Source organism: Bufo gargarizans, chromosome 4 (assembly GCF_014858855.1).
Source record: "Bufo gargarizans isolate SCDJY-AF-19 chromosome 4, ASM1485885v1, whole genome shotgun sequence".
In the NCBI taxonomy this organism is placed as follows: domain Eukaryota; kingdom Metazoa; phylum Chordata; class Amphibia; order Anura; family Bufonidae; genus Bufo; species Bufo gargarizans.
In genome coordinates, this window is record NC_058083.1 from 368,726,861 (window position 1) to 368,750,662 (window position 23,802).

General features: G+C 40.6%; 1 protein-coding gene across 7 annotated transcripts in view; it reads right to left on the reverse strand.

The window, feature by feature from the left end:
- The window catches only part of ARID1B (AT-rich interaction domain 1B), a 645,879-nt gene that overhangs the window by 48,439 nt on the left and 573,638 nt on the right, over positions 1-23,802 (reverse strand). For 6 of the 7 annotated variants that reach the window (XM_044289093.1, XM_044289092.1, XM_044289095.1 and 3 more), the window contains 3 exons: positions 17,463-17,667; positions 2,058-2,196; positions 1,759-1,925 (listed from right to left, as the gene is read on the reverse strand). In XM_044289093.1, the coding sequence (XP_044145028.1) occupies positions 1,759-1,925; positions 2,058-2,196; positions 17,463-17,667 (511 nt within the window). The remainder of the gene's footprint in view (positions 1-1,758; positions 1,926-2,057; positions 2,197-17,462; positions 17,668-23,802) is intronic. The other variant, XM_044289097.1, reaches the window with a different exon arrangement.

The following is a 23,802-nucleotide window of genomic DNA, read 5'->3' on the forward strand; positions in this document are numbered from 1 at the left end:
CATCACAAAAAGTTTAATAGCACGCTATCAAAAAGTCATATGCACCCCAAAATAGTGCTAATCAAACCATCATCTCATCCCACAAAAATGATAACCTACCTAAGACAATCGCCCGAAAACTGTAAAAAAAAAACTAAATCTCTGACTATGGAGACACAAACACGATTTTTTTTTGTTTAAAAAATGATATCATTGTGTGGTTTTTACACAGCTAAAAAAAAGCATACATATTAGGTATTGCCACGTCCGTAACTATATCTTCTATAAAAAATATCACATGACCTAACCCCTCAGGTGAACACCGTAAAAAAATAAAAACGGTGTCACCTTACATCACAAAAAATTTAATACCAAGCAATCAAAAAGTCATACCCACCCCAAAATAGTACCAAGCAGTCATCTCATCCCACCTAAAATGATACCCTACCTAAGACAATCGCCCAAAAAAATATAAAAAACTAGGGCTTTTTTTTATTCAAAAATGCTGTTATTGTGTAAAACATAAATAACTTTAAAAAAAAGTATACATATTAGGTATCACCACATCCATAACAACCTGCTCTATAAAAATACCACATGATCTAACTTGTCAGATGAACATTGTAAATAACAAAACATAAAAACGGTGCCAAAACAGCTATTTTTTATCTTGCCTCACGAAAAGTGCAGCAACCAAAAATCATATGAACCCTACAATAGTACCAACAAAACTGCCACCTTAACCCGTAGTTTCCAAAATTGGGTAATTTTTTGGGAGTTTCTACTCTATGGGTGAATCAGGGGGTTTTCAAATGTGACATGGCAGCTTAAAATTATCCCAGTGAAATTTGCCTTTCAAAAAACCATATGGCGTTCCTTTCCTACTGCGCAATGCAGTGTGCCCGTACAGCAGTTTACAACCACACATGGGGTGTTTCTGTAAACTAGAGAATCAGGGCAATAAATATAGCATTTTGTTTGGCTATTAACCCTTCCTTTTGTTAGTGGAATTTTTTTTTTATTAAACTGGAAAATCTGCCAAAAAAGTGAAATTCTGAAATTTTATCTCCATTTTCCATTAATTCTTGTGGAACACCTAAAGGGTTAACAAAGTTTGTAAAATCAGTTTTGAAAATCTTGAGGGGTGTAGTTTCTAAAATGGGGTAATTTTTGGGTGGTTTCTATTATGTAAGCCTCACAAAGTGACTTCAGACCTGAACTGGTCCTCAAAAAGTTGGTTTTTCAAGTTTTCTGAAAAAATTCAAGATTTGCTTCTAAACTTCTAAGCCTTCTAACGTCCCCAAAAAATAAAATGGCATTCACAAAATGATCCAAACATGAAGTAGACATATGGGAATGTAAAGTAGTAACTATTTTTGGAGTTATTGCTATCTATTATAAAAGTAGAGAAATAGAAATTAGCAAATTTTTCTAATATTTTAGTAAATTTTTTATAAATAAAAATGAATTTTTTTGACTCAATTTTACTACTGTCATGAAGTACAATATGTGATGAGAAAACATTCTCAGAATGGCCTGGTTAAGTAAAAGCGTTTTAAAGTTATTACCATATAAAGTGACATGTCAGATTTGCTAAAAATTGCCTGGGCAGAAAGGTGAAAAATGGCTTGGTCCTGAAAGGGTTAATTCAAGCATTAGTCTAAAAAATTGAATGCAATGCATGCCGTTCTTGAGGAAACATTAAAAAAAACACAGGACAATATTACAAAATGAACAGAAAAGAAAATTCAACATGCCTTGCAGCTCTTGGCATCATACCTTTTCTCATACCACTGAAGGGATCTTTGTTAGGCTCATATGGCATCCGGACCATCATGTCTGGTACATTCATCCCTTGTTGGTAAGGGTTATTAGGAGTAATAGAATTGCGCTTTGGGAAACCTGAATCATCAGAAAATGGATCTTGCACACTCACTGCACTGTTCCTATTGAACACAAAAGTTGCACAAGTGGAATAGAGAAAAAAAAATAAAAAAATCAGATGATCTGTTTAACTGCAAGAACTTGCAGGAATACAGCATAGATCCATAGTAAAGTGCAACGTTTAAAGCACATACCTGCCACCTGGCATTGGCTGTATCTGACCATGTGGTGTTGAAGCAGGTGTTGGCGGTTTTAAATCGCCAGGCATCTCAGCCATGGAATTACTACCCGTGGACTGAGGAGTATGTGGCCCTTGGAGAGATCCAGAGTTCGCTAAATAACAAAAAACACAGAAAAGTGCTCTTACAAAAATATGTAGCCACCAAAGTCACCAAAATGTTTTCATGGAAGCAAAAGAAAAGGAACCCAACTATGGGCTAAATATGGATAAGAACATGCACCAAGGCACCCAGTAATCTCAGTCCTGGCTCACCTAAGCATTCTGCATCTGGCAGGAAGCAAAATGTCTACATTTTCATCCACTACACAAATTAACCACTTCAGTACATATCTTTGCCATAAATGACAGAAATTAGTAACATGGAATTGGACATTCTGAATATCACAGCATATCTCTTGATGGTTGGAAAAATGTATAGATTGTTGTAATGTTTTCTTTGTGGCAGATCAGACTATTTTCATACAAGCTTTAAAATGTATAAGTTGTAATAAGTCAGAGCAAATGGACTTCTTGTATTTTCTTTTCCCTAAAGACCTTTCGCTATTTTAACTTAAGAAATAATAATAATAATCTTTATTTATATAGCGCCAACATATTATGCAGCGCTTTACAATCAGGGGGCTCATGTACAAACAATATCATACATTATGTAGCAACAAACAAATCAACAATTAAAACAAGAAAAATGGGGACCCTGCTCATAAGAGCTTACAATCTATGAGAAAATAGGATTGACAAACAAGGTATAAAGTGCTTGTTTTGTACAATAATCCAACCATCTTAAAATAGGGGAGTAGATATAAAGCTGCAGGAGATATCTGCAGTGCTTCTGAGTGCATGGGTGTGGTGTTTGAAGATGGATCAGGTTCAGAAGAACGATGTTGAAGGTGGGTAAAAAGATAAAAGTTAGATCATGGGATGTGTTAAGCCACCCTAAAAAGATGTAGTTTTAGGGAGCGCCTAAAACTTTGTATGTTCTGTAGTAATCTAACTGCTTGGGGTAGAGCATTCCTCAGAACTAGTGCAGCTCTGGAGAAGACTTGAAGGCAGGAGTGAGTTTCAGATTATGGTGGATGTTAGTCGTCAATCATTTGCAGAGCATATAGCATGTGTAGGATGGTAGACTGAAATTTATAAGGTGATGTAGGGAAGTGCAGTACCATGGGAAGCATTGAACAGTATCATGGGTGAGAGTGAGCAGTTTAAATGGAATCCTATACTGTATGTGCAACCAGTGCAATAACCAGCATAGAGTAGAAGGATTGGTGTAACAGTAACATACAGATTAGCCTGGGTTCTGCATTAAGGATATATCGGAGAAGGGAGAGTTTGGTGAGGAGACCAGTTAGTTATGAGTTGCAGTAATCTAGATGGGAGAGGATTAGGGTCACAATGAGTTTTTGTTGCTTCCACGGTCAGAGAGGGGAAGATTCTAGAGATGTTTTTTTGAGTGGAGGCAGCATGAGTGGGTGAGTGAATGTATATAGGGGATGAATGAAAGATCAGTGTAAAACATAACAGAGAGAAAGCAGGCAGCACGCCCAGGAGTTATGGTAGTGCTACACGCTGAGAGGAGATATGGGATTTAAGTATGTTAGTACATTCAGTTTCAGATATAGAGAGGACATGATGTTAGAGACAGTAGACAGGCAGTCACTGGTGTTCTGTAGTACAGCAGGGGTGATATCACAGGATGAATTATAGTTGGGTGTCGTTGGCAGAGAGATGGTAGTGAAAACCAAATTTACTGATGTCTGTCCAATATGGAATGTATAGAAAGAACTGGGACTGAGCCCTGAGGAACCCCAAAAGCAAGAGAATGAGGAGAAGAAGTGGAACCAGCAAATGATACACTGAAGGAGCGACCAGAGAGATAGAGAAAAAACCAGAGAGAGTTTTTATATGAACATACTGCAGGTTGGTTAAGGTGCTGTACATTAAATATATGTATGCAGTGCATTAAGTCTACTGTGTTAGTAGACTAGGGGTCCACCAGGGGATTCATCTGTACCGCTGTGGGCCAGTCTGAGTCTGTGTATCCATGCAGGGTCTGTGCCCATATGCATGAGCTCTTGAGCAAGTAGGACTTTCTCAGCAAGCCCTTACAACCCAGTATCCTGCTGATGTTGTGGTACTTTCCATCTTTCACGACTGCTCAACTGAATGTGATATGTCAATCTGAATACTGAATATCAGCACTGTTCTGGCCTCACTTCCACAGTGCATGAGGACTATGTTAAGAACGAGCAAAATGATGTTTCAATAAAATAAATGCTTTACAATATATCAATATGTCAAAAGAACTTTGGCAAGTGTAATATTTTGTAATATTTGAATATTTCCTCTGTATGGAACGTAGCTTCACCAAAGAGGTTTACATAGTAACATAGAACATAAGGCCGAAAAAAAGACCATCCAGAACAGTTCAGCCTGTCATCCTGCAAGTTGATACAGAATAAGGCAAAAAAAAACAACTGTGAGGTAGAAGCCAATTTTCCCCACTTTAGGGGAATAAGAAATTCCTTCCCGACTCCAATCAGGCAATTAGAATAACTCCCTGGATCAACTACACCCATTATCTTAGCAATGAAGTGTGTATACCTCCCTACTTTGGAAATTCAAGCCGAGAATAGCAAAAATCAAAAACATAACTAGAACATAACTGTATATATACAGTGTAAATGTTTGTAATATTAATATATATATATTTAAAAAAAACTTACTCAAATATTCACAAATAAATACTAAAAAATAAAATAGGACAGGTTAAGTACGCAGCATTTTTCAGACTCTGCAGACAGACATTATGCTGAGAAGATAATTTACCCAGCATGAACCTACTGGCCTAATTCTAGCTGAGGTGGAGAGATAGGGTGGGGTGGGAGGAAATGTGAGAGCTTCAAGACTTCACAGATTCAGCTCTGAACAGAGGTCACAGTCAGGACATCTTTGTTTACAAACCCAGGGAAGACCATTCACTCCCCCCTTCTTCCTCTGGGGATTCCCTGTTGGCTCTTTGACAAATTCTGTGACATCACCTGTCAGCTAAGAATAGAAAATCCAGCCAGCCAAATGTCAGTAAAGATGGATGGCGTTGTGGCAGCAGCTTACTAATTATGACTGGCTTCTCAGGCTTTCTTCCTGGTCTCTGAAGCTTTTCTCTCAGTGAAATGTGCTTTCGTGATTTGGCTTGCAGCTGCCAAGGTCCAGGGGAGGTGTGAGCCAGGCTGATGAGATGGAGATTGGGCCAGCACAAAGGATGCATATGCCAGCCTCTCGTTCCAGCTCAACACTGAAATGGCCCACAATCTTTAAATACTCATCTATACTAATCTGGTAAAGAAATGTGTGTAAAACACAATATTTGTGCCATATAAAAAGTGGAGTCATTGTCAATAGTACCGTCTAGCGCCACTATGAGGTTACAAAATAAACACGTGCTACTGCATTACTAGAAAAAAGATATACAAATTACATATGAAATTCAAATTTTTAGGGGGCTCTAAAAGAGATGTAGCCTTACCAAAGCTGCATAAACCAAGTGTGTGCACACAGCAAAAGGTGGAAATTACAAATTTCTCTAGAATGTGTTTTAAGAGGACCTGTTAGTTCTCCTGATGTTGTCAAATACTTGTATTCCCCATTAAATAATTCAGCAGCATATTTTCCTATAACGCCATGTTGTAATGTTCCGATGTTTATTTTTCCTCAAAATTTATGAACAACTCGACAATTGGGTGTTAATATTCCTCATATCGAAGTATATGTCGCTACACACTAAAAGGCCAATATCAGTGTGTAGAGAAACCGGCAACTGGTAACATCTATTAGGAATAACAGAGGAACAAAAAAATGTAGATGCTCCAGAATTGAGGCTTGTACCGGGAATAAAAGGGTTCTTTAAGACAGACCAGTAGAGCCGACAGGACCTCTTTAAAGGCAAAAATGCAAACATCACAGTCCCAAAGAAACATGTTGCAGTGCGAAGTAAAACTCAAACACATATATGTTCTGTCTGTGTTGCACTGGATTCTTTTGTGGCCCCAAAACACTACATTTGTCAGTTAAATAGATGCAATACAAAATAGCAAAAAGATTACAAGTGGTCTCAAAAGAAAGAGTAGGTTGTCTTGCCAGTTGGACTAAATAGACTGCAGACTATGGAAGTCCCCAAAGCAGTGATGTTGCTATGGGGACAAAACTTAAAGGGAATCTGTCACCAGAGACCTCCCTATGCAGCTGTTTGCATAAACACATAGCTGTGGTTCACCTAGTTAAAACACTGTTTTCTTTTATCGATCCAAGGCACTATTCCAGAGCTATGATATTTTATCTTAATATGAAAATTATACTGCAGGGCTGGTTTCCCCTGTAACTGGGGCTCCTTTGGATGCTCCAATTGCAGTGGAAATAGAATATATATATATATATATATATATATATATATATATATATATACACACACACATACACAGTACAGACCAAAAGTTTGGACACACCTTCTCATTCAAAGAGTTTTCTTTATTTTCATGACTTTGAAAATTGTAGATTCACACTGAAGGCATCAAAACTATTGTGGAATTATATACATAACAAAAAAGAGTGAAACAACTGAAAATATGTCATATTCTAGGTTCTTCAAAGTAGCCACCTTTTGCTTTGATTACTGCTTTGCACACTCTTGGCATTCTCTTGATGGTCTTCCAACAGTCTTGAAGGAGTTCCCAGAGATGCTTAGCACTTGTTGGCCCTTTTGCCTTCACTCTGCGGTCCAGCTCACCCCAAACCATCTTGATTGGGTTCAGGTCCGGTGACTGTGGAGGGTAGGTCATCTGGCGCAGCACCCCATCACTCTCCTTCATGGTCAAATAGCCCTTACACAGCCTGGAGGTGTGTTTGGGGTCCTTGTCCGGTTGAAAAATAAGTGATGGTCCAACTAAACGCAAACCGGATGGAATAGTATGCCGCTGCAAGATGCTGTGGTAGCCATGCTGGTTCAGTATGCCTTCAATTTTGAATAAATCCCCAACAGTGTCACCAGCAAAGCACCCCCACACCATCACACCTCCTCCTCCATGCTTCATGGTGGGAACCAGGCATGTAGAGTCCATCCGTTCACCTTTTCTGCGTCGCACAAAGACACGGTGTTTGGAACCAAAGATCTCAAATTTGGACTCTTCAGACCAAAGCACAGATTTCCACTGGTCTAATGTCCATTCCTTGTGTTCTTTAGCCCAAACAAGTCTCTTCTGCTTGTTGCCTGTCCTTAGCAGTGGTTTCCTAGCAGATATTCTACCATGAAGGCCTGATTCACACAGTCTCATCTTAACAGGTGCTCTAGAGATGTGTCTGCTGCTAGAACTCTGTGTGGCATTGACCTGGTCTCTAATCTGAGCTGCTGTTATCCTGTGATTTCTGAGGGTAGTGACTTGGATGAACTTATCCTCCGCAGCAGAGGTGACTCTTGGTCTTCCTTTCCTGGGGCGGTCCACATGTGAGCCAGTTTCTTTGAAGCGCTTGATGGTTTTTGTGACTGCACTTGGGGACACTTTCAAAGTTTTCCCAATTTTTCGGACTGACTGACCTTCATTTCTTAAAGTAATGATGGCCACTCGTTTTTCTTTACTTAGCTGCTTTTTTCTTGCCATAATACAAATTCTAACAGTCTATTCAGTAGGACTATCAGCTGTGTATCCACCTGACTTCTCCACAATGCAACTGATGGTCCCAACCCCATTTATAAGGCAAGAAATCCCACTTATTAAACCTGACAGGGCACACTTGTGAAGTGAAAACCATTTCAGGTGACTACCTCTTGAAGCTCATCAAGAGAATGCCAAGAGTGTGCAAAGCAGTAATCAAAGCAAAAGGTGGCTACTTTGAAGAACCTAGAATATGACATATTTTCAGTTGTTTCACACTTTTTTGTTATGTATATAATTCCACATGTGTTAATTCATAGTTTTGATGCCTTCAGTGTGAATCTACAATTTTCATAGTCGTGAAAATAAAGAAAACTCTTTGAATGAGAAGGTGTGTCCAAACTTTTGGTCTGTACTGTATATAGTCAGTGTCCCCCAGAGGTCTTTTTAAAGACCTCTTGGGGGAGGGGGGGGGGGGGGAATACAGTGTTACATAGTTAATACAGTTGAAAAAAACATAAGTCCATCAAGTTACAAAAATATATAAAAAAACAAAACAATTTTAATAAAAAATATTAAAAAAATATGAAACACAATAAAAAGGAAAAAGTGATCTATTTAAAAACAAGTATAAAAAAAAGAAGAAATAATAAAATACATAAAGGAAAACCATTACCATTATCACCCCATTCACATGAAACTATACATATTATATAATAAAATGATCCAATACAAAATAGAGAACTGATAATTTGCATATTTAAAGAATGAGCTATAGTTTGAATAAAAATGACTTCATGTGCAGGAGATAGGGGACTAGGGGCCTAACTTCAGGGACTCGCTAGGGGATTCACGTCTACCCCATGAGGGACAGACCAACCCTGTATATAAATAAATATGAACCAGACAAGAATGGATGGATCCAGGTCCATGCATTCAATTTTATATGAAATACCAGGAAATGAAAGCAGGTTTTGTGTTCTATTAATAAAGCCATTATAGGTTATGATTATGAAATATGGGTGGCTATTAAATACAATTATTGGATACTGGAAGCAGGCGAGGGATACATGCATATGAATCTATAGACTAGATGCAAATAAGAAAGCTACCCCCTCCCCCCTGGGACCAGAACTCAAGAACAAAATTGTAACAGGGCATGATTGGAAATAAGAGCATGTGTTTTGCTCTGCTGGGATGTGAATTTTGTACTCCAAGAGAACCCAGTTACCGTGAGGGAGAAGAGAGAAGGAGAACGTGGGTTTAAATTTAATGAGAAAATAAGGAACAATGCAGTCAGACTATGTAGCGCTGCAGTTTTCCTTAATTTACAGTTATTGAGTTACATTGTTTATTTACAAATAATAACATTAATTTTCATTGCTTTAAAAATAAATCCGCCATCATACTCTGGCAGAGAAGTAATAAGCATGTTTTATGTTACACAAGGGCTATGAAAAATTACAGTAATTTAGAAAAGATGCAAAATCCCAAATATTCTGGCGATAGTAGTACAATGTCTTCCATCTCTTTTGACTGCTCTACTGAATTCTGAATAGATTATCTCAATATAGAAGCAGTGTATCTATATTGAGAGCACATCTGCACAGTAGTAAAGCGCTGCACGTGTGGCCTCATTCTTCATCTCCACAATGACAAGAATTAACATGTAGACCTAAAAGGAGATGTCTTTTTAAGGCAACGAAAACCCTGGGTTTCTTTAATTTATCATAAAGAACATAAAAAATGCAGGACACTTTATTGTCATGACTTCAAGGGTAAAGCTACTTGGTGATTTTGAACGCGACACATGTCATGCAAGTATTAGGGCAGCTATAAGAAATGCTGTATTTTTTTGTGGTCTCAGTAAATGTTTGAATTGCGCTGCAACTCTGTGATACATTGCGATAATTGTAAATTAGACAAACACAAATAAAGTCACATGCAGTGACTGAGCACACAATTGTCGGGATGGAAGTGTTAAAATATATTTTAAAAGGTATTCCCATCGACATTTATGACATATTCACAGGCTATGCCATAAATATGTAATAGGTGCCAGTCCTATCCTCTGGGACCTGAACCTATCTATGTGCAGAATTGGAGTCTGGCCAGGCAGTCTCTGGCAACATCCAGGCAAAAACTGAGTGAGGGAGAAGTGTCCTTCTATAGTAGTCATGGAATTAGTCCCATTCGAAGGACATGCCAAAAATGTTCAAGGCTGTAATACCCATTTTAGGACCCATCATTGAATTACAGTTTTGTCCCTTAGCTAAATCTTGCACTAAGGAGAAATATATATCTGCTACCTGAATACAGAAGCTATGCAGGAAAAAATGCAATAGTTAGAAGTATTATGGGCTTATTTTTGGGAAAATAGCGCAGAATACTACAAAATAAACTCCCACAATGCAAATTGCTGAAAAAAAAAAACCTACACATTCAGTTTATACCTACACACTAAAATGCACTAGGCCATACAGGGTAGCTAACCTTTTTTCTATATTCTGGATAACAAATCAAAATTTCTTCATTTATTTAAGGACAACTTGCATAATGATTGATAAAGATTGTAAGTGATAAAAGTCTAGACCCCCGAATACAGATGTGAATACATTTGGAGCATTTATTATGACCTTCAAAATCATGATAATTACTACCATCTAAGGGTACTTTCACACTTGCGTTGTTGGATTCCGGCAGGCAGTTCCGTCGCCAGAACTGCCTGCCGGATCTGGAAATCTGTACGCAAACGGATAGAATTTGTAGATGGATCCGGATGCGGATCAGTCTCACAAATGCATTGCAATACACTCTCTGGTGTCATCCGGAAAAAACGGATCCGGCATTTTATTTTTTCACATTTTTAAAGGTCTGTGCATGTGCAGACCGGATCAGTTTTTCCAGAACACTTGCATTAATGCATTTCAATGGAAAATAATGCCAGATCCAGCATGTGTTCCGGAATTTTGGACGGAGAAAATACCACGGCATGCTGTGGTATTTTCTCCGGCCAAATACCGTAAGAGTGACTGAACTGTAGACATCCTGGTGCAAACTGATCGGAATGCTCTCCATTCAGAATGCATTAGGATAAAACTGATCCGTTTTTTCCGGTATTGAGCCCCTAGGACGGAACTCAATACCGGAAAAGAATAACGCTAGTGTGATAGACTTCCAGGAATAGATCAAACAATTAGCAACACTGCTTCCATAAAACTATATGCTACTGTATTCCTAAGAATATCAAATTAAATGACAAGTTGCGATTTCACACATTATTTAAAGACATTTTTGCAACTTTCCCATTCATCTAAAATAGAGATGCCCAACCTGTGGCCCTGCAGCTGTTGCAAAACTACAACTCCCAGCATGCCCTGATAGCTGTAGGTTGTCTGGGATGAGGAAAGTTGTAGTTTTGAAAAAGCTGGAGGGCCTCAGGTTGGGCATCCCTGATCTAAAAGGAGCTTGCAGCAAACTTGCATACATTGCAGATGAATGGAATGGATGTCTCAGGTGAATAACTTATACAGAGGATGTGGACTAGTTTGGTACATAAAGATGCGACAATGCTTTTAATTTTTGCATCTCTGCATTTCAAAACCTTTTTGTATCATTTTACATAGCTGGATGAGGGCTTTTCTGCAAGATTAGTTGAATTTTTTTAAGCTGCCATTGTTTTATGGGTATGGTTTCTATAGCGTTCACCATGCACTATAAGTGACATAACTATATTCTATGGGTCAGCACAATTATGATAATACCAAATGTACAAGGCTAGGTCTACACGACTACATTTGTCGTGCAAACATTTTTAAAATTATAGTCTATGGTGTCGCACTGTGACATGCTGCGACTGCGACAGTCGCAAAAAATCCATTAAAAATAGATTTTTCTGCGACTGTCGCGTCGCAGGCGCAGCATTTCGCAGTGCGACACTATAGACTATCATTATAATACATCAATATAATACATCAATGTCGCGCAACACATGTTACAGTGTAGTTGTGCCCTATGTGTCGAGCAACACATGTCGTCGTGTAGACCTAGCCTAAAAGGTTTTTTCATGTTTTTCTACTTTTGCACATTCAAAACTCTTTACTTGAAATTTTTTAGGCGTCATGCACACGGCTGTTGGGCGACCGTGGCCGTATTGTGGCCCACAAACGTCAGGTCAGCAATCCACAGCCGCTGGCCGTGTGCACCACACATCACGGATGCAGACCCATTCAATTGAATGGTTCCGCAATTCCGGAGATGTGGAACAGAGTCACGGAACAGAGCACCAGGAGCACTACGGAGTGCTTCTGCAGTGTTTTTTTCCATTGTTCTGCAAGGCAAATACATATGACTTGTAATTTTTTTTGCGGTTGCGGTGCGGACAGACCACGGACCCATTCAAGTGGAATGGGTCCAGCCCGCTGCATGGATGTTGCCTGTGAATTGGGGACCGCAATTGCCTAATTTCCATATTAAGAAAAAGTATCATAACTTGGGAATGGGGAGTTGGATCAACAAAATAAAATTGTGTTTTTATCAGGTGAACCACAGCTATGTCTACGCAAACAGTTGGATAGGGAGGTCACTGGTGACAATTATTGGCACTCTTTACTGCACTGCACTACACATACATTATTGCCCTTCTTGTGTTTTGGTGTAGGGTCTTTTGGGTGAAGCAGTTGTTGTCTGTGTGTTGCTAGGTTTAAAGCAAACAAGGTTTCAGACACCCTAGCTACAGATGTAGCAGCGCTAGCAATCAGTGTTTTCACATAGAGCTACTAACGAATCGCAACTTCTCTTTCACAGGGAACGAAACAAAAACTGTAACAGCAATACACAAAAAGTCCAGTGGATGGCAGTGTTTACCTAAAGTGCGTACAGTAATGAATGACTAGTAAATAACACCTGTGACTTCCCAATCTGAAGCTACTGTACACCCCAATTTATGTGATAATATATACGCCACTCGGCGGCCGCAGCTACCACTTCCCACCCAGCATGCTCAGCTCTCATGCCAGATTGACAGCGGGCACCATGGTGTTACCTTGGGGATGGGGGGTCTTTGGATGGAAGGAATGAGTGGGCACCGTGGTGTTACCTGGGGGAGGATGAAGAACGAGAGGGGCACTGTGGCATTACCTGGGGGAGGGGGTGAGAAGAGATGAGCGGGCACTGTTGCGGAGAAACGAGTGTTGAGCACGCTTAGTGTGGCAACCGCTATGCGGTTAACTCCTCGTCAGGTGGTTTGTCCCGGATAAGGACTTTTCGGGCTAGATCAGAAGCAGCGCAGAGACGGCCTGAAGCAGTTCCAGGAAGATCCCTTCGACAGAAGCACAGGAAGGAGTGAAAACTTGAAGAAGTGGAGGATTATTGATGCTGTCACTGAGAGAACTTCAGGCTGTAATTACTGGAGGGAAGAAGAAAGTGACTGTGAAGAGGAAAGGACCTAATAAGGCCAAGACTGGAGGAAAGAACAGCAAGGAGTAAGAAGACTTAACTTTCCTCCCGCCACTTCATACATAACAGTGTTCTTACACTTATCTTCTGATGATTATGAAGCCGTTAACTTTATCATACAGAGTACTAACAGGCACTCACACATATGGAACTGAATTAAAAATCTGCAATTTATTAGACCAATTAACAAACCATAAGTGAATAAAAATAGTAAGAAGATTAATTGATAAAAATTAATGCAATTTCAAAACACCATATTAGCATTAAAAATTGGGTGCATGTTCCCCTATATTGCTCAGCCAGATATACCTGGTGGAATTATATAAATGACTGAGAGCAATAATAGCACATCTTAATCAATATGTATTTCTCAACATGTTAAATCAATGAGACCATAAGAGAACCTGATTAGGGAATATTAGTATATACTGTACAATGTATTCAATTCACTTCTGCTATTAGATATTTATGTAGCTCTATAAAGACCTGTGATATTAATGTGCATTAATCAAAATGCCCTTGATGCGTTCAAAAATCAATATATTAAAAATATAAAATGAAAATAAAAATTAAGGATGTCCAGAATCCGTATCCGTTCCTAATTGTGTAGTAGAATATAAGTATGCTTTCGTATTTCAATTAATGAATCAGAAATTAGTACATCCAGATTATACAGTACACATAATTAGATGAAGCAATGTTCATGATCAACACTGTACATATTTCATTTTTCTTCTTTCTTTTTTCCTTTTAAAATATCAATAGTATTATGAATACTGACTGATTCAGTCCCTTTCACAAAATTCTGTTCATGATTGTATACAGCGAGTGTTTGCTTTCTTTTCTTTAAGATATAGATAGTGTTGTAAATATTGACTTGTTCAATCCCATTCACAAAATAGTATTCATGATTGTATAGAATAGGCAGTTAATTGCGTTGTCTCTGCTCGACTTCCCACGTGTCTGAGCTGTTCGTTCAATCTGCAGTGAAGCGTTTTAGAATGGCACGGATCCTTGTATTGAATATTATGGTCATGCGCTTCTATACTGCTTCTGTGGTATTGTTAGGGGTATCACTCTGATTACTGTACTTATACCATATTTATATTTTGAATATATTGATTTGTATCAAAGTCCTCTAAAGAGCTACATAAATATCTAATAGCAGAAGTGAATTGAATACACTGTACAGTATATACAAATATTCCCTAATCAGGTTCTCTTATGGTCTCATTGATATAACATGTTGAGAAATACACATTGATTAAGTGTGTTATTATTATACACTGACTGTGTCCCCCCCCCCCCCAAAAAAAAAAAGGCCACACACTCTAATATTTCATTGGTCTGCCTTTAGCTTTGATTACGGCACGCATTCGCTGAGGCATTGTTTTGATAAGCTTCTGCAAATGTCACAAGATTTATTTCCATCCAGTGTTACATTAATTTTTCACCAAGATCTTGCATTGATGATGGTGGAGTCTGACTGCTGCGCAAAGCCTTCTCCAGCACATCCCAAAGATTCTCAATGGGGCTAAGGTCTGGACTCTGTGGTGGCCAATCCATGTGTGAAAATGATGTCTCATGCTCCCTGAATCACAATTTGAGCCCGATGAATCCTGGCATTGTAATATTAGAATATGCCTGTGTCAGCAGGGAATAAAAAAATCCATTGATGAAATAACCTGGTCATTCAGTATGTTCAGGTAGTCAGCTGACCTCATTCTTGGAGCACATACTGTTGCTGAACCTAGACCTGACCAACTGCAGCAACCCCAGATCATAGCACTGCCCCCACAGGCTTGTACAGTAGGCACTAGGCATGAAGGGTACATCACTTCATCTGCCTCTCCTCTTACCCTGATGCGCCCATCACTCTGGAACACTGTAAATGCTGAGCAATATAGGCGAACATGCACCAATATTTTATGCTAATATGGTGTTACGAAATTTGCATAATGTTTTTATCAATTAATCTTCTTACTATTTTTATTCACTTATTGTTTGTTAATTGGTCTAATAAATTGATGATTTTTAATCCAGTTTTATATGTGTGAGTGCCTGTTAGTACTCTATATGATAAAGTTAACAGCTTCATAATCATCAGAAGATTAGTATAAGAACACGGTTACGTATGAAGTAGGGGGGGGGGGGGGGGAGGCAAGTCTTCTTACTCCTTGCTGTTTTTTCCTCCAGTCTTGGCTTTATTTGGTCCTTTCCTCTTCACAGTCACTTTCTTCTTCCCTCCAGTAATTACTGCCTGAAGTTTTCTGTTCTTGACAGTGGCAGCAGCAATCAACTTCTTCAAGCTTTCACTCCTTCTTGCACTTCTACCAAAGGGATCTTGGAACTGCACTGGGCCATCGCAGCGCTGCTTCCAATCCAGCCCGAAAAGTCCTTATCCGGGACAAGCCTGCGGGAGACAAGGGGTTAACCGCATAGCGGCAGCCATACTAGGCACGCTCAACACTCGTTCCTTCGTCACAGTGTCCACTCATCATCTTTCACCCCCTGCCCCAGGTAATGCAACAGTGCCCGCTCGTTCTTCATCCTCCCCCAGGAAACACCACGTTGCCCACTCATTCCTCCCATCCAAAGACCCACCCCCAAGGTAACCATGGTGCACGCTTACCCGCTGTCAACTTGGTATGAGAGCAGAGCATGCTGGGAAGCGGTAGCTCTGGCAGCTGAGCGGTGTATACTTTATCACATAAAATGAGCTGTACAGTAGCTTCAGATGGGGAAAGTCACAGGGGACCATTCATTTACTACTATATTATGTACAAATACTACCATATGAAACTGCAATTCAATACGCCATCTGCTGTTTACAAACCCAAATTGCACCCAGAATTTTCTCACTGCTCTTTTTACGCAATTTCTTTGCTAATGAAACATGATATCGCTCTGCGCTCACGTGACTCTACTATGATCGCTAGCGCTGCTACATCTGTATATGGAAGAACCAAGTTCATAGAGTATAAAGTGTCCCCCCATGTGCCGGGCCCCCCACATGGAATATACTTACCCCCCGACACTCCTGGTTCCTGCACCGCCACTGCTGCTTCTCTCTGTGCATGGATGAAAACATCTGATGTTGGGGAGGGGAGCAGCCAATGGGAGGCGGGGAAGGGGACGAGCCTCCCTAGCATCACCCGCTTAATATAAAATATACAAATATGATAAACCTGAAACTATTGACAGATACAGAGGGGGAGAGGACCCTGCCCGCGAGAGCTTTTACTGTGATGTACAGTGGCATTGTGATGCTGCAATTTTTGGCCATGAGTCAAAGCCAATGTCGCCATGTAGTCCACAAATTGCGGATCCACAAAACACGGAAACTGGCTGTGTGCATTCTGCGGAACGGCCGGCCCCTAATAATAGAACAGTCCTATCCTTGTCCGTAATGCAGACAATAATAGGACATGTTCTACTTTTTTGCGGAACAGACATACGAAACGGAATGCACACGGAATGGACACGGTAAGATATGAGTTTGTGTGCATTCCATGTTCATATGTCTGTTCCGCAGAAAAATAGAATATGTCCTATTATTGTTTGCATCACAGACAAGCATAGGACTGTTCTATTAGGGGCCGTTCATTGTTGGAAAAATGCGGAATGCACACGGCCGGTATCCGGTTTTCCAGATCCGCAGTTTGCAGACCGCAAAAAACAGAAACGGTCATGTGCATGAGCCCCTACTCTGCTTTTTTTGTTTTCATTCGGAAAATATATATTAAATCAAATAGTCCTATATATTATGAAGTTCAGCTTCTCTTGCTCTGGCACAGAGATTAGCAACCTTCGGCACTGCAGCTGCTGTGAAACTACAACTCCCAGCATGCAAACATCCTTGGCTGTTTTAACTCCAGTAGAAGTGAATGGAGCACCCTGGGAGTTGTAGTTTCAGAACATCTGCAGAGCCGGAGGTTGGTGATCCGTGATCTAGCATATGCTGTTTTAGATGGCGCAGGAGAAATCAAATGATGGGTTCGCTTTAAGCTTTCCTATGTTTATTACAGAACAAAACAGGTATTGAGATATCTAACTGGTTAAAAATATATATATTAAGTAACAATGATTCTTGAAGAATTACCACTATTTACACTGTAAAACTCAAGTCATGTCTTCACTTATCTCAACTACTCTCTATTATGTAAAAGAATAAAATGATGTTACTGAACTCTACAATATTGCTTCCATCATTACAGAGTAGGTCAGTGAAATCCCGGGCTGTAATTCCATCCACTTACCAGGAGATGGTGGCTGAATCTTAGGCTGTTTCTTCGAGTCCCCGGGATTGAAGATCTCAGGAGGAGGCTCCTCTCCTCTTTCTATCTTGCATTCAAAGGCGAATAGGTACTGTATATACTGCTTTTTCAGGGAGCTTGCAGCACTGCTGGAAGTGCCAACATTCAGATTCGTTGCCAGTTCTCGCCACTTCTTGTTTTTATTAACCTAAAATAAAGGAAACATTGTTGTTTAGTAAATTATTTCCCATTCAGGAGTAGGGTAGGGAGAAAAGCACACACTTCATTCCTTTTCTTTACCATCCTATGTTTTTTTAATGTGTCTCTTAACTAACGCTCATTACTCCCACTCAGCAATGCAAAGCCGCTACTTGCAGTTATAAAGCCATTAAAGAACCTGCTGATAGCAACATAAAAGGCGTTGGGGGCTTCTGAACGCCACATCCTATAATGCAAAGATCATTTCAGAAGGGATCTGCGGCAGAGCTGGCAATTTGGATCTAGCCAAAGCACTAGAGCATGCGCAAATTCACACACTCTTGTTTCAATTAGAAAAGGACTCGCTGCTAAGAACTCATTTAAAAACCAATAAAAATAACAGCAACTGTGTTATTTCACAATTTAGTGTAATTGTGGGAGCTGTAAATGTGGAAGGAATACATTCTCATTTCCTACAGGCTCCAAAGAGGATGAGCTGTGCCAGACATCAATGATCATGCCACACGCCTAGAGAGCAGAAGACTCCAATTGCAATTAAAGGGTTACAGTCATGGGGAACACATGCTTTTCTAAGGTTTTTATTTGCAACAACATCATTTTTATATTTCGAATACATCAAAAACAACATGAAAACATGACCAAACCTGGACCTTCATTACAGCAGCATGAAGCTCTCCCCATGTACTGATTTAAACCCAAAGAATGATTCAGTTTGAAGCTCATATAATATAATACAGTATTTATATACATATACTAGCAGAAGGACCTGGCTTCGCTCGGGTATATTTAATCTATTTCGTTTAATGTTTGTGTGTGTCGTTAAAAGACATTGACAGTATCCACCCCCCTTAAAGGGAACCTGTCACCGGGATTTTGTGTATAGAGCTGAGGACATGGGTTGCTAGATTGTCGCTAGCACATCCGCAATACCCAATCCCCATAGCTCTGTGTGCTTTATTGTGTAAAAAAAATAAGATTTGATACATATGCAAATTAACCTGAGATGAGTCCTGTGTGTGAGATGAGTCAGGGACAGGACTCATCTCAGGTTAATTTGCATATGTATCAAATAGTTTTTTTTACACAATAAAAGCACACAGAGCTATGGGGACTGGATATTGTGGATGTGCTAGCAACCATCTAGCAACCCATGTCCTCAGCTCTATACCCAAAATACCGGTGACAGGTTCCCTTTAACACTGACCATAGGTTACAGTCCCCTTAACTGTGACCTTCACCATTCCCAACCCCCTTAACATAGACCTCCACAGCAACTGCCCCTTTAACTGACTGCCACAGTACCCCACTCCCTTAACAGTAACCACTGTACCTCTCTCCCTTAACAGTGACCTCACAGTACCCCGTTGCCCCTTTAATAGTTGCCTCCACAATCCCCTCCTCCCTTAATAATAACATCCACAGCCCCCTCCCCTTTAACCGTGACCTCCACAGCGGATGCCCCTTTATTAGTGACCTCCACAGTACGCCATCTCGTTAACAGTGATTTCCACATTAATCTGCCCCATTAACGGACCTACATACACTCAGCTTTATACAGTATACCTAATATATAAAGCCATGTGTATGTGCGCTAAAGGAATCCGCACCGTTGCATTTACAATGACAAAATCAGGTGTTTAGGAAGGTTTTAGACTGGGTCTCAGCTCTCTAGGACATACCGCTCCTGAGATACTCCCCAAAAATGCAAATATGGCACATGACCTACATTAGCCAATAGAAGCTTGCAGGTCTTTCTCTTTATATCCCAACTGCTATACAGACCATCACATGTTCATAATCAGCCAACAGAAGCTGGCATGTCCTTAGGCCCCTTTCACACAGGCGAGTATTCCGCGCAGGTGCGATGCGTGAGTTGAACGCATTGCACCCGCACTGAATCCTGACCCATTCATTTCTATGGGGCTGTTCACATGAGCGGTGATTTTCACGCATCACTTATGCGTTGCGTGAAAATCGCAGCATGCTCTATATTCTGCGTTTTTCACGTAACGCAGGCCCCATAGAAATGAATGGAGTTGCGTGAAAATCGCAAGCATCCGCAAGCAAGTGCGGATGCGGTGCGATTTTTACGCATGGGTTCTAGGTGACAGTCTATTCACTGTATTATTTTCCCTTATAACATGGTTATAAGGGAAAATAATAGCATTCTGAATACAGAATGCTTAGTATAATAGTGCTGGAAGGGTTAAAAAAAATAAAAAAGTTAACTCATCCTCTTGATCGCGTAGTTCCCGGTCGGTCTCTTCTTTAAGCTGTGGGCTAAAGGACCTGTGGTGATGTCAGATCACATGCTCCATCACCATGGTGATGGACCATGTGATTGGAGCATGTGATCTGACATCACCACAGGTCATTTAGCCCACAGCTAAAGAAGAGACCGACCGGGAACTACGCGATCAAGAGGATAAGGTGAGTTAACGTTTTTTTTTTTTTTAACCCTTCCAGCACTATTATACTAAGCATTCTGTATTCAGAATGCTATTATTTTCCCTTATAACCATGTTATAAGGGAAAATAATACAATCTTCAGAACATCAATCCCAAGCCCGAACTTCTGTGAAGAAGTTCGGGTTTGGGTACCAAACATGCGCGATTTTTCTCACGCGAGTGCAAAACGCATTACAATGTTTTGCACTCGAGCACCCGCCTCTTATCCGGGCAAAAAACATGACGCCAGTGTGAAAGAGGCCTTAGTCTCCACATACACACATTTGTACACCAGGTTTCCATAACAACCCAGCCATTTTTCTACACTGCTGTAGGTCAGCTTTAAAGGGGCTGGGCGCTGTGGATGACACATCCGGGCCATTTCCCAGTTCCTGACAGAGCCTAATTTTGCTAATCTGACATGTGTCACGTTATGTGGTAATAACTTTGGAACGCTTTTACTTATCCAAGCCTATCTGAGTTTGTTTTCTTGTGACACATTGTACTTCATGACAGTCATAAATTTGAGTCAATATATTTCACCTTTATTTATAAAATAATTCAAAAATTTTAATTTCTCTGCTTTTAAAACAGAAAGTGATACCTCATAAAATATTTATTACTTAACATTCCTCATATGTCTATTTTATGTTGGTATCATTTTGGAAATGTCATTTAAATTTTTTTAGGACGTTAGAAGGCTTAATCCACTAAGGACCAGTTTGTGGGGCTTACATAGTGGAAACCCCTCATAAATGACCCCATTGTAGAAACAACACCCCTAAAGTTACTCAAAACTGATTTTACAAACTTTGTTAACCTTTTAGGTGTTCCACAATAGTTAAAGGAAACCTGTCATGTGGGTATTTGATTATAATATAAATCATTATATACAATCATTAACTATTAAAAAGTACCTTAGATGTATTCACTTACTGGTGTGACAGATGGTTACCTTATAATATACACACAAAGATGCCACACGCCGCATGCTAATGAGCCGATTTGAGTCCAGCGTGATGTTTAACTTTAATATGAGTCCAGCCTTTTTTCTATTCAGCGCTGTAGGCACTCCCCTATTTACTTGTTCAGAAGCTCAAAATCCCATGTATGCGCACTGTCTGATCAGTGTAATGACGCACATTCATAGCTGAAAGTAAACTGGGCATGCGTCGGCTCATCCTCACTTCCTGTGGACCAGTACAAGCAGGAGTTATTTGGTGGGCAGAGTGTACATCTCGGGTAAGCGTTCTCCTGCTTGACTTGTACTGTGCAGTGGGCGGGCAGCAGCCAGCCTCACTGTTCACACAGACTCTCCCTGCTGCCCCACACTTTATTTGGTTTTGCATTAAGAATATCGGGAAGAGGTATGTACATACATGTGACTTCGCAAGATGCCGGCCCTGCAGCCCTATCTCACTATCTACTTTCATAATGAGAGCCCATCAGGGCCGGCAGCTTGTGAAATGGCTTTTTTTGGCACTGTTTCTATATATATATTTTTTTACTATGTTCACCTGAGGGTTTAGGTCATGTGATATTTTTATTGAGTTCGTTGTTATGGATGCTGCGATACCTAATATGTATACTTTTTTTATTTACTTCACTTTAATTTTTTGAGCGATTTTCTTATCTAGGGATTCATTTTTTTCGGGATGTTTAATTGGTACTCTTTTGTGAGACATTTGTCTTTTTGATCACTTGAAGTTGCACTTTTTGTGATGTAAGGTGACAAAAATGGCTTTTTCTCACAGCTATTAATTTTTTTTATGGTGTTTATCGGACAGGGTGGATCATGTGATATATTTATAGAGCCGGTCGTTACGGACACAGCAATACCAAAAATGTCTATTTAATTTTTAATTTTTTAAACACTTTATTGTTTATTTTTTATTTTACACCTTGCACCCCCCATAAGGTCATGCAAGACCTCTGTGGGACATTTACCTTCACTTTACACCTTGCACCCCCCATAAGGTCATGCAAGACCTCTGTGGGACATTTACCTTCACTTTATTTTTTTCTTCATCATTGATTTCTTCTGTAACTGGGGCTGACATAGTAGCTGTGTATTCAGCGATCTAGAAGGGACGGACACCTGGGAACTGTCCTTCCTTCTCTCTGGGTTGTCCTGCTGTCTCTGACAGCGGGCCCCCACGCTCGGCAGCTGCACGATTAGCGTGCAGCTGCCATCTCTGAATGGATGTTCCAGAAGGTCCATTCAGAGATAAACATCCACTCATAGGACGTCTATATCCTATAGGTGGATGTGTAGTGGTTAAGGGAGCGGAGTGCTGTTGAGATCAGATTTAAGGGGGCAGGTAGGGTGGCTATTCAGGCCACCCTCAAAAGACAAACTTAAAAAACCTTGCCCCCAGGCCCAGCTAAACCATGCCCCTGACCCAGTTGGCCGACATCCCTTCCCGCTGCGCAGCCAATGGGCATTGAAAAAAATGAATGGAAAAATCAACTTCTGTCAGCTGCGAGGTGGGAGGGAGGGTGATTTACTTCCTGCACTGCATGCTCAGACAGCACAGTGCTGCTGTCAGAGTGAGCTTTTCAATAGGACATCCTTGTGTCCGTCCAGGCCCTGCGCCGGGCGGAGGACAGGGAGTCTGAAAGCTGGACTGTCCGGCCTAAAACTGGACCCCTAGGGGCAGGCTGTTGTGGAGGTCACAGTTAAGGGGACAGTCTGCTATGGATGTCACTGTTAAGGGGCAGATTGCTGTAGAGGCCACTGTTAGGTGGGCAGGGTGTTGTGGAAATCACTATTAAGGAGATGGGGTACTGTGGAGGTCACTAATAAAGGGGCAGCCACTGTGGAGGTCACTGTTAAGGGGGCGGGATGCGGTGGAGGTCTCTGTTAAAGGGACGGGCACTGTGGAGATCTCTGTTAAGTGGGCAGGGAACGACAGAGGTCACAGTTAAGGGGATGTCCGGTAAGGAGGTCAGTGTTTAGGGACAGGGTGCTGTAGAGGTCACTGTTAAGGGGTTGGGGTGTTGTGGAAGTCGCATTTTAAGGGAACGGAGCTCTGTGGAGGTCACTGTTAAAGGGGAAGGGTACAGTGGAGTTCACTGCTGAGGGAGTGGGGTACTGTGGCAGTCACTGTTAAAGGGGCAGTCGCTGTGGAAGTCTCTGTTCAGGGGGCCGGGAATAGTGGAGATCAGTTAAGGGGACTGTAACCTATGGTCAGTGTTAAAGGGAACCTGTCACCTAGATTTTGGGTTTCGAGCTGAGGATATGGGTTGCTAGATGGCCGCTAGCAAATCCGCAATACCCAATCCCCATAGCTCTGTGTGCTTTTATTGTGTAAAAAAAAAAAAAACGATTTAATACATATGCAAATTAACCTGAGATGAGTCCTATCCCTGACTCATCTCAGGGAAACGACACATCTCAGGTTAATTTGCATATGTATCAAATCGTTTTTTTAACACAATAAAAGCACACAGAGCTATGGGGACTGGGTATTGCAGGTGTGCTAGCGGCCATCTAGCAACCCATATCCTCAGCTCTATACCCCAAATCCCAGTGACAGGTTCCCTTTAACCACTTCAGCCCCGCTAGCTAAAACCCCCTTCATGACCAGAGCACTTTTTACACTTCGGCACTACACTACTTTCACCGTTTATCGCTCGGTCATGCAACTTACCACCCAAATGAATTTTACCTCCT